The sequence below is a fragment of the Nelumbo lutea genome, chromosome 1, assembly GCF_056320005.1.
Source record: "Nelumbo lutea isolate HS-2025 chromosome 1, American lotus-T2T, whole genome shotgun sequence".
NCBI lineage: Eukaryota > Viridiplantae > Streptophyta > Magnoliopsida > Proteales > Nelumbonaceae > Nelumbo > Nelumbo lutea.
The window spans coordinates 101309395-101320765 of record NC_142684.1 but is presented as its reverse complement, the minus strand read 5'-3'; the positions used below and the strand labels follow the sequence as shown (position 1 = coordinate 101320765).

General features: G+C 36.9%; 1 protein-coding gene across 1 annotated transcript; it reads left to right on the top strand.

The window, feature by feature from the left end:
• The first annotated feature begins 575 nt into the window (after window positions 1-575).
• On the top strand, window positions 576-6883 carry LOC148876440 (uncharacterized). The gene is made up of 7 exons (XM_088966841.1): window positions 576-835; window positions 991-1333; window positions 1861-2090; window positions 2175-2433; window positions 5751-5930; window positions 6006-6161; window positions 6286-6883. Exons 2-7 carry the CDS (start codon window positions 1304-1306, stop codon window positions 6457-6459), a joined length of 1029 nt encoding a protein of 342 aa, XP_088822967.1. The 5' UTR covers window positions 576-835; window positions 991-1303; the 3' UTR covers window positions 6460-6883.
• Window positions 6884-11371: the final 4488 nt, after the last annotated feature.

Sequence of the window (11371 nt, the reverse complement as noted above, 5' to 3'; positions counted from 1 at the left end):
AGATCCGGTCTCCAAATCTGAGTATGCATACATGAATGTGAATTATATGCAACCCACCGTTTGGACGGTGGACTTGAATGCCAGCCGTCCAGCGCACTCTCAAACCCGTACCCGTACGGTAGGTAGTGACGTGCTTGATTTCTCATACTTACTGCTTACGTGGATAACCAACAGACTTTGAAGTTTGAACACTTCCTCTGCATATCGTTTGGGCTTTCAATTTTGACTTTCTAACCGACTATTTTCTTTCATAGAATCACAGCAGATAAGCACTCACTGTCGATGATTCTATCTTTGTTTTCCACGTGCCAAACAAGCAATGCATGGTAATTGGTGAATGGTGGTCCCACACTCCCTCACTCAAGGAATAATCCCGGAAATTAAAAGCTTTGACCTTGATTTGCGTCTATTGTGAGTGGAGACTGCCCAGCTCGCTCTTCCATCTCCCAACCAATTCAGCTATAAACCAGAACAGTACAGAGAGAATCAACTTAATTAAATATTCAAATTATTTGTTATATGATACTCATCACCAAACAGAATATAATAGACAAACACTCTCTAGCCACTAATTTGAGAGATGGAGAAGATTTTATATATCCATTTTAAGCAATATATATATATATATATATATATAATATTATAATTGATCAAGTTCCCCGTGTCCGGGTCGTTAGCGATTTCCCGAGCTAAAGTAATGGAAATTCAGGTACAAGTTCACGTCAACTGCCGTAGATGGAGACTACCTAAGGCCAAGAGAGACAAAACAAAAACAAAACCCAAGGTCGGGAAACAAAAGTGAATAACAATAACATAGGGCAGTTGCTGAAAACTGGTGAGATGGTCATCTCCTTTACTTTCTTCTCTCACCTTTTATTGGCTCACGGAGTTTGTGTTGCTTCATTGGGATCTGCCTTTATTTAGACCTGTTTCATTTTTTTTTTTCTTTGTTTGATGTCGTGGTCTTGTGGCCTTGTGGGTGGTGTCAAGTACCAAATTCAAAAGGACGAACAACACGTCGACACAGGACGGAGACTCGGAGAGAGAATAAATAAATAAAATAGATTATTAGATTCAAAGGGACGAAGAAGGGGAAAAGCGAGCGCGTGCAAGTGTTAATGATGTCGATTCTCACGAGAAAAGGCTCGGAACGGAAGCTCCTACAGTTCTGCCTCACGCTGAGTCGCAGAGAGGAGAAATAGAGAGGAAAAGGGGAAGAGAGAGCTATGAGGCAGGGCAGAGCAGAGCTGAAGACATTGAGAAAAGAACCTTAACTTCAAATGCCCTTTACACCTTTCTGAAGATGGCAGAGGATTTCTCTTTCTTCAATAAGGTGTGTATGATACTTGACTCTTCTTTGCCGTTTATTTGTTCACCTTTTTCTTCCAGAACTTTTGATTTGGGTAAAAGCTGTGTGGGTGTTCTTGAAAGTTTCGCTTTTTCTTATTTTTTTGAAAATTTTTCTCCTTCTTTCCTTTTTTTGCATGATTAACAGATGGGTTTGTGTTCCTGTCAAGGATTTGATAGGAGAATGTCCGCTTATTTTCATTTTCTTTCTTTCTTTTTTTGGTTTTATTGAAGATTCAAACAGAGTGTAACCCACATTACCTTCACCTATTTTGTTTCCTTTTTCTCCTTATACGGTTTTTGCGAGGTTGTTCAGATGGAATGTTGTAGTTTACTCCCATCTGTATGTTATAACTTGTAAGGATCATATTCTTTTACATAACAGATTGTTCACTTTTTCTTTCTTTCCTCGTGAAGGTTTCTTCTCTAGTTTTCTCAGATGGGTTACATTTCTGGTTTGCATACCTAACTTGTCCTGGTACCCATATCATCATCTGATGTATTTACTTACAGGATAGCTTCATCATAAAGCCCACCAAGAAGTCTCCATTGGTATTGAGGATGGTAGTTTTGATGTTTGCCATGGCTTGTGGTGTTTATATATGTTTAATCTGTCTAAAACAGATAAACACCCACTCAAAATTCATAAGCGTCCGGGTGATTGATAGGCCTTGTAATGCTTCGGGTATTGAACAGTGGGAAATTCCGTATGTACATTACCCAAAACCCAACACCTTCAGCAGGTAAAGAAGACCTCCTTTTTCCCTTCGTTCGGATGTATGGTCACATTTGGGTCTGCTCATATGTTGGGTTTGGTGCATTAACAGGGATGAGTGTACATGCAATCCTGTCCGATTCTTTGCCATCTTGTCGATGCAGAGATCTGGGAGTGGATGGTTTGAGACACTGTTAAACAGCCATATCAATGTAAGTTCAAATGGGGAAATCTTTTCCGTTAAACAGAGGAGGAGTAATGTTTCAGAAATACTGAAAACACTGGATACGGTTTACAATCTTGACTGGTTCAGTAGTGCATCCAAGAACGAGTGCTCAGCTGCGGTTGGCTTCAAGTGGATGCTTAATCAGGTGAATAGTTTCCTGGGATTTAAGTTAAAATTTTCAGTTTTTCCCTTTCTTGTTATTGCCTAAGAGAGAGAGATAATGGAGTCTATCATGTATTTCCTATGTACTTTGTGTAAACTTGTTGCTAAACACCTATTATCTAAAGTTATTCCTTTAAATAACCTATAGAGCTTGATAGCATTCTTCTACAATATCCTTTCACATCTTTTCTAGCTGAGACAAAAACATTTATTTCTTTAGATTGAATTCTGTAACCAGCAATATTCATTTTCAAACAAGGATGTTTTGTACATGGTTCTTTAAAGAAAATGTAGTGCTTCACATATTTCAAAAAATGATAAAAGCAGATTAATTACCATGTTACAATATACAGTCAAAAAATGGGGCTTATACCACATTATCTGTGTCTAACACTTTAAATTAAGAGTAATTGCCATAGCACCATGATTTCCCTGTGCTGTGTCCTTTTCTGGCTCTATTCTTTTGGACTTCTCCCCCTAATGGTTTTTTTATTTTTATTTTTATTTTTTTTGAAGCTAAAATTTGATGGCAGCACCATGATTCCATTTAGAGTATTCATTCTGTAGAGCAACTGCTGTGTCCTTTTTTGGCTCTATTCCATTCAAACAAGGATGTTTTGTACATGGTTCTTTAAAGAAAATGTAGTGCTTCACATATTTCAAAAAATGATAAAAGCAGATTAATTACCATGTTAAATAAAATATACAGTCAAAAAATGGGGCTTATACCACATTATCTGTGTCTAACACTTTAAATTAAGAATAATTGCCATAGCACCATGATTTCCCTGTGCTGTGTCCTTTTTTGGCTCTATTCTTTTGGACTTCTCCCCCTAATGGTTTTTTTTTTTTTTTTTTTTAAGCTAAAATTTGATGGCAGCACCATGATTCCATTTAGAGTATTCATTCTGTAGAGCAACTGTCCTTTTTTGGCTCTATTCCATTTAGAGCATCCCCTAATGGTTTTCTTAAGATAAATTTGATGGCAGCACCATGATTCCATTTAGAGTCGTTTTCATTCTGTAGAGCAACTGCTGTATCCTTTTCTGGCTCCATTCCATTACAAGCATCCTCTAATGTGTCCTTTTCTGGCTCTATTCCATGTAGAGAAGTTGCCATAGCACCATTATTTCCCTATGCTTTGTCCTTTTCTGCTTCTATTCCGTTTAAATTCTAATTAGTCTTCATTCTTCTAAATATGCTCTAGAAGCTTTGTCCTAAAGAACATTGATAGGCAGTTCTGCATACATGGCTTGGCTGTGCCATTACTGGGTCACCCTATGATCTCTCAAAATGACACTGTAAGTCTAGTACATCAACTTGTAGAAATCATGGTATAATGAAGTGACTATAATTGGTAGTAAATGAATATTAAATGTCCAGTTTCTACCGACTTCAGTCTGGAGCATTATGTTTCTACCTGCATGGTATCCAATGTTGCCATGACTTGTATCCATTAATTTGAGGCGCTCTGTTAACATTGAGGAAAAAAATCCGCCTGCTCATGTAAAATATTATGAAGTGGTAAGCAAGTAACATAAGATGTTAGATGGATCATTATTCCGCATTTTCTGTTTAAATATATAATATTAGAATTGTTCCTCTTAATTCCAAAATGATTGGGCATGGCCACAACCGATTTGCATCTTTGCATGTTATCAAATTTGCCATTCAAGAAGTGAATTTTACTAGATAATCTTCAGTGGAATTCTCCATTTTGTATGTGGGTGGGGTGAGGGGAGTAATTATAACTCAATTAGAAACGACAGGAACTACTACCCAAAATGTGCAGAGCAACTGCTCTACAGAAGAAAAGGAAGAGGTTTAGACTAATTTTGTTATTTTTGGGAATCCTTCGTTGTTCTCATAAGTATTGAAAAAGTAGAAGATGAGTTGACACTCTGCAATCCTTACCTCATCTGTAGGTGGGCAGGTAACTTTGCACTTAATCGAGTAAATTTCGTGTCCTTTATCTTTCTAATAATGAATCTCTTAGTCATTTTGAGAATTATTTAGAAACAGAATAGAAACATGACCAAGTTTCCCACCCCGGAGAATGAAAGTTTATGGAAGGGGATACTTCTCTCGTTATATAATTAGATTCAACCTTCAATGGTTTATTTCCTTCTTCTTATATTTTTAGGGGCAGGGTGATCATGTTGTTTAAGTTCTTGGCCATATTGATGGTTGCCTCTTGATTTTTGTTACCAAAATATTCTTAATTTCCTTTTCTTTTTAGGGATGAAGATGGTATTCTTATACATATGGAAATCTATATATACTTTTGATTGGAAATAGAAATGTAACAAAGATTTCTTGTTAATTCATATTTTAACACGATTTTACTTTAACAGAACCATTTATAGTATTGCTTTTCTTTTTGTATCTGAATAAGCATCTCTTCTTTTAGCATTTGTATGAGCAGGAAAAACAATAAAATAGTGGCTTATTTTTTAATACTCCTCTCTCTAAATCAATACAGATAATTAATTTCTTGATAGGTTGAACTGGAACTTTGTTAATAAAATAACAACCAATTCCAGTTGCAAAATAGAAAGAAGGGAAACAGTCAATTTGCAAGTCCAATGTTAAAAAAAAAAAAAAAAGAAAATCTCATGATGGTATTGTAAGCATGAAAATTGGAAAAGTGCCACTTAATTTCCTTCTTCCATGAATGCACAGTATACATGTGTTCATTATATGGTGAAAGGAGTATATATTTTTTAGAACAGAGAATAAATAAAAGAAATAAAGACAAGAGCCTTCAAGGCTATTATCCTGTACTTTGAAAGAAGCAAAATCCATGCAATTGATAATGAAACTACCCTCCCCCCACCAAAAAAAAAGTGCAAGTAATTGATAGATAATTGAAAGGAATAAGGAAAAAAAAAAAAACTTTACTCAGTTTGTGCTACCATCACCATCCATTTCATAGTCTCCTTCCAGCCTTTTTCCTTTTCGTAAGTGTCATATACATGAATTAACAAAATAATATAGAATTTGGTGCAACATGTATTATGGGTGGCAGCAGATATGTAAAAAACCAGACTAATAGGAAATATCAATTTAAAAAGAAAGGAGAGCAAAAAATTGTAGTTGAAGCTGTCTTTTTGAATCATCTTACTCTGATTTAGCTATATCCCTACTTATTTGAGTAAAGAAGTACTGCCTTTATGTCTGATACTTCACTGTTAGCGTTAACTGGTTTTCGACAACATTTTCATGGCTATGTGAATGGTATATATGGGCAATATAAGCTCCACTCAGTGAGGTTAACGTGTCTTGCAATAAACGTGGCAGGGTGTGATGGAGCATCACCAAGAAATAGTAGAGTATTTCAATCGGAGGGGTGTATCTGCAATATTCCTCTTTCGAAGAAATCTTCTACGCAGGATGATTTCGGTTCTGGCGAATTCTTATGATCGAGATGCCAAGTTACTCAATGGAACCCACAAGTCTCATGTTCATTCACCACATGAGGTTGGTCTCTGTTATATCTCTCTCTCCGTCATACACATACAAGATCTTGGATTCATAATTGATAACTGGTTACAGGCCAAAATACTTGCAAAATTCAAGCCCATAATCAATTCCACACTACTAATACCCAATCTGAAGCAAGTGGAAGCAACAACTGCCAAAGCTTTAGAATACTTCAAAAGCACACGCCACACTATTCTTTACTATGAGGATATTATAAACAACCGCACTGTAAGAAATCGTCATCCAATTGGCTCTAATACTCCATTTCCTGAATCAAATATGTTATATTGCTCCATATTATCATTCACTATGTCTGGTTTATATGATCATTTTTCCCATTGATTTTCTGCAGAAGCTGATGGATGTTCAGGAGTTCTTACGAATACCACCGGAAGAGCTAAAGAGCCGCCAAGTAAAAATACACAAGGGATCCTTATCAGAGCAGGTTGAGAACTGGGATGATGTCCACAAAACACTCAAGGGAACACGGTATGAGAGCTTCCTCCATGCAGACTATCAAATGTAAATAACACCTTCAGTTGATTACTTTCCGTGATAAGAGCCAGCAAAACAAACCCCCCGCCCCCCACCAAATTTTGGATGCAAGAAGGGTGCAATGCTTCCTTTTTTCCTCATTTAATCCTTCTGATTAACACTTGGTTGATCACCTTCTTTTCCCAAGTAATGACCTGGTTCAATTCGAGTTGACATCAAGGTCTCAAGGTGCAATCTATGTTCTCAGTTGGCTCACTACCGTTTACAGTTTGCATTTTTTTTTTCTACTTGTCTCCTTGTTATGTAGAAGAGAGTCAAAAAAATCAAGGGAGGAAAAGAAAACAGTTAGCCCATTGTATATTCTAGATCTGGCACCTTAATCACAAGCTAGGCAAGTTTACGAATCTCAAACGGATTGAACAGTTGAGCGTATACAAATATACAATTCATTTAAATGCTCTTTTGTTTTTTTTGGTATGACAAACGTGTTAGAACTGCAGCTGCATAAATACAGCATGAGACTCTACAGGATATGATACTAGAAGAGTTTTGACCAATCACTAATCAAGACACCTAGTGAATTGTCATAAATCCCACCTGATTGACTCTCACTTTTATGACAGGTATGATGCCAAAAGTTGGGTTATCAATGTGTATCGATATGACCAATGCTCTATTTTTATAATATCTTATAAGTATTAGAGAGGTGTCTTCTATCATCCCAAAGTGTACCAGTGCATCCAAATATTTCTAGGTGCACTGATGAATATTATACGGCTCACATTGATATTTTAATTACCACTTGATTGATTATAACTTTTTCCGGTATCATGTCTTTATTTTATCATAGTTGAAGTGTGAAACCATAAACTCAAATTTTAAAAATTTGTTCCTTCAGTATTTGGGTCGTATGTGTATCTAAATCCATTTGATCCCATTAAAGTCTTAGTTGGATTAGGTTTTATATAATATATAATAATTGCAGGTGGCGTGTGCCTAAATAACATATATATAATGTATAATAAATAAGTCAATCATTTTATGTTTCTTAATTTTTTACACATGTTAAAGGGTGATTAGTTTATGGGAAAATTTTGAATCAGTACCCTGTACTTTGGCTTGAGTAACAATTTGGTCTTTAAATTTTAAAATGCGACAATTCAGTATCTGAACTTTCAAAATGTGACAATCCAGTATCTGAGCTTTCAAAATGTGACAATCAGATACCTGTTGTTAATCATTCCGTTAATAAGCCATTAAGTGGCATTTGAAAAGTCAAAAATACCTTAAGAATTCTATCTAATTCTTTTTATCAACCATCCAGACATTGACAATAAAACGAACAGTCCCAAATTTTAGATTCTTCTAAACAGTCACCAACATTTTTGAATAGAAGAGGCTAGGATATGGGATTGTTCATTTTTTTTTGTTAATGTATGGATGATTAATAAAAAGAATTAGATGGCATTTGAAGGGCATTTTTGACTTTTCAAATGTCATTTAATGGCTTATTAACGGAATGGTTAACGGTAAATACTGAATTGTCACATTTTAAAAATTTAGGTACTGGATTGTTGCATTTTAAAGTTTGGGGACCAAAGTGTCACTTGAGCCGAAATACAGGGTCCTGATCGGGAATTTTCTCTTAATTTATTTTTGATCTTTTATTTATTTATTTTGTTTCTTCATTTTAAAGATGATAAGGAGGACTCAGATCAAACCTCAAGTTACTTGGATCTGATGGGATTTCTAATTATATTTGGATTTGAGTTTCTTATAATCAAATTGGACTTGGATGTCGGTGGATTGATACCTAATCCGACCTGATTGCAATACTGCAACCCTACCCCTTAGAGTTGAAAATGGGTCGAATTTAAAATGGATATACTATATCCAAATTTGATCTATTGAAATTTGGATTGGAATGAATCTTTTCTTTTATGTCATTAATAAGTTAAACTCAAAATGATCAGAACATGAACTTGATCCGGTTGGGATTGGAATTCAGAGAAATCAGATCCCCTTTGCAGCCTTTAAAACACACCACATATCGTGCCCCCCAGCTAGTTGTACCAGCTTCCTTATTAAAAGCAAGGCTCAGATGAATTGGGATCTGTTCCTCATTCAGGGCTTGTCACAGGCACATTCCACCGTGTATTGGGTGCATCTCTTGTAAATAATAATACAGAAGTACCGAAGATGTTTTCAATGCATGGAGGGATGTAGATCCTGTCTCGGCTTAAATTGGGGCCAGGTGCCATGGGCCATGTGATGGGGAGCAGGCCTTTTGCCTGCATATGGTGCACAGAGGCAACAGTACTCTCCGGTGGCTCTGACTCTGACCATCTGGTCTGGGCAGATGGTTTTTTCCACTCCATATGAAACGAGTAACCGGCGTGGTGTAAATTGAGATCATATTTCCGCCCCACAAATGCCCCACAGAACATCTCCGCCATGTATTGGGAATATCTCTCGAAGATAATATTATCAAGATTAATACTATCATTGGGAGATGTTAGCGTTTGTGGGGCGGAGACTCGTGGAAATTTGGGAGAATGCCCTGGAAGTCTTGGCTGGTCCTGTTATCAGCCGTTTTGGAAGTCTCAGTAGTGCATCGTCTAAAGCGGAATTCTTCACAGAATACTCAGTCAGTAAACCAACTGTTTGTCTAGTTTCAGGAGCCCCAACCATCCCCACAATCAGGAAGGAATGATCTGCACAAATCAGAATGTTAGATTACACAAATAATCATGGGTCCTTTCTGTCTAATCTAAGCTTCTAAGTGACACAGCTTCCTGGGAATTTTTTCCTTAAATAAAGAAGTTTGATTATCCATGTATTCTACCCAAATTCAGAACATGACAGCATGTAACGCTGAAAGGACACAGTTGGGATGTGCTGTGGGATTGATGTGAACTCCGTGACATTGCCCAGGCATTTACAACTTGGACAGCCTGCCCTGCTGCGGCTATTGGGGCCATCGCCATTGGCCCTCATGAGTTTATTCATTATTCAAATAGTCTACAGACTTTATCGGCTTGGGGCAGGCAGCGTTGTATGGATTACTGGTGTTGTTTTGATTCCAGTAAGACATCCGTCCCCACCTTCCATTTGTTTCTAGCGTGTTCACTTAGCAGGTCTAGGTCGTCTTTTTCAATCCTTACAGTCTGTACTGGCCTTAGACCAGCTAGCAACAGAGTGGGCTCGTGGGGACTGGAGCAGTGGCATGTTGGGAGCGTTATGCTGGTCGCAGATCCCTACCCTTAAGAGCCTAAGATGACATTATCTTCTCTTGATCTCTAGGCATACGCTCCACAAAAATGGGCATCTTATGTGGTTCTTATTAGCTAATTCTGACAATTCTCTCACCTTTTCCATTAATGTGTGTCTTGTAGGGTTTTGAAAGTTTGGGAAGATAGAATGTATCCTGTTAGGCTGATTAACCTAAAATAAATAAAGAGTATCAATCATATCGATATGCATCGATATCCAATGTTTGATCCTTTACCAAGTGGAAATTATTATGAATTCTCTAATCCGAAATACACTGGTTGAAGACCCTGTATGAGAAATGATAACCTGAGACTGGCAATGCAACTATTGCAATAAGAAGCTCCCATTCCCAACATGGGTAGCCCAACTGCAGCTGCAGCTGATTGCTCATCTCATGTAGATCAAAAGGCCACACAAGCAGACAATTCCCAATTCATTCAGGGAACAAATTTTATGTGATCTCAACGACACTGAATCATATGGCATTCAAAATGAGCTGTATCTTGAGATCCATTGCAGATTTCTTAACAGTTTTGGGTGATAAATCTTTTGTTTTTTTTTTTTTTATAGATAACAGAGACTTTTATTAAAAGATAATAATAGAAAAGCTACAAAAGGAGAGGTACAAATTCTTAACCCTCCCAAGAAAGCAATTCAGATTACAATGTTGTCCAGAAGAAATTAATTCTTCCCACCCCTTATTTGGCCAAGGAGTTGACACACCTCTTTATCCATTAAAACTTGACTTCCATATTTTGGGTGAGATGTCTAACTTTCTTTTTTTCATTCAGAAACTTCCACAGACTAAAAATATCCTTCATCAACCAATTTATAGTCAACTTAGAATCACCTTCCACTATCAATTTTCTGATATTTAACTCTTGAGCTCTTTTTAAACCTTTCAAGACAGCCAATATTTCAGCTTTAAGAGAGTTCCCCCATCCAATAGAACCAGAATACAATGCAATAATTTGACTTTCATCATCCCTAAGGGCTCTTCCTATACCTGACAAACATGGATTTCCTTCACTACTACCATCTAAGTTTAGTTTAATGAAACCTAAAACTAGGTGGGACCAAAATGGGTGGGATATATTCTTTCTTAGAATTGACAAAGCCACTTCTTTTCACTTCTTATGATGTCTCCTTCTGAATAATTTCAAAACTTTGTAAAGTTTTAATCCAATTAAAAATTGTAATTTAGACACAAAAGCCAACCTATACTCGAGAGAGGACCAGGAGGTTGGTCCCCTTGAAATTTGAAAATACGGAAGCTAGATTCTGATGTTTTGGAAACAGATGCATGAATTAATGACCTTGTGAGTTATTGGGGGCAAGATTTTTTTTATTTTTTTGTTCTTTTTGTTTGTGCAAAGGGAGTGTCTTTTGGCACTGATGGAGCAACTAAAAACATACCTTGCTACTGTGCCCTGTTGAAAGGCCAAGACCCAAAAGTCATGGCACATCTCCTGTGACACAGGATTCCCTTCACCCACCAATGAAACACAGATGACAAACCAACAGTTGAAATAGAAATACCATTTTCGTTATGTTCTGAATTTATTTCTGTTTGTTTTTCATTGGGTCTTGGCCTTGGGGGATCGCATGGGAGTCCTGTGACCACGGTTGCAGGAATTGTAATTCTCATCACAAGTTGGGTTTTCTATTAT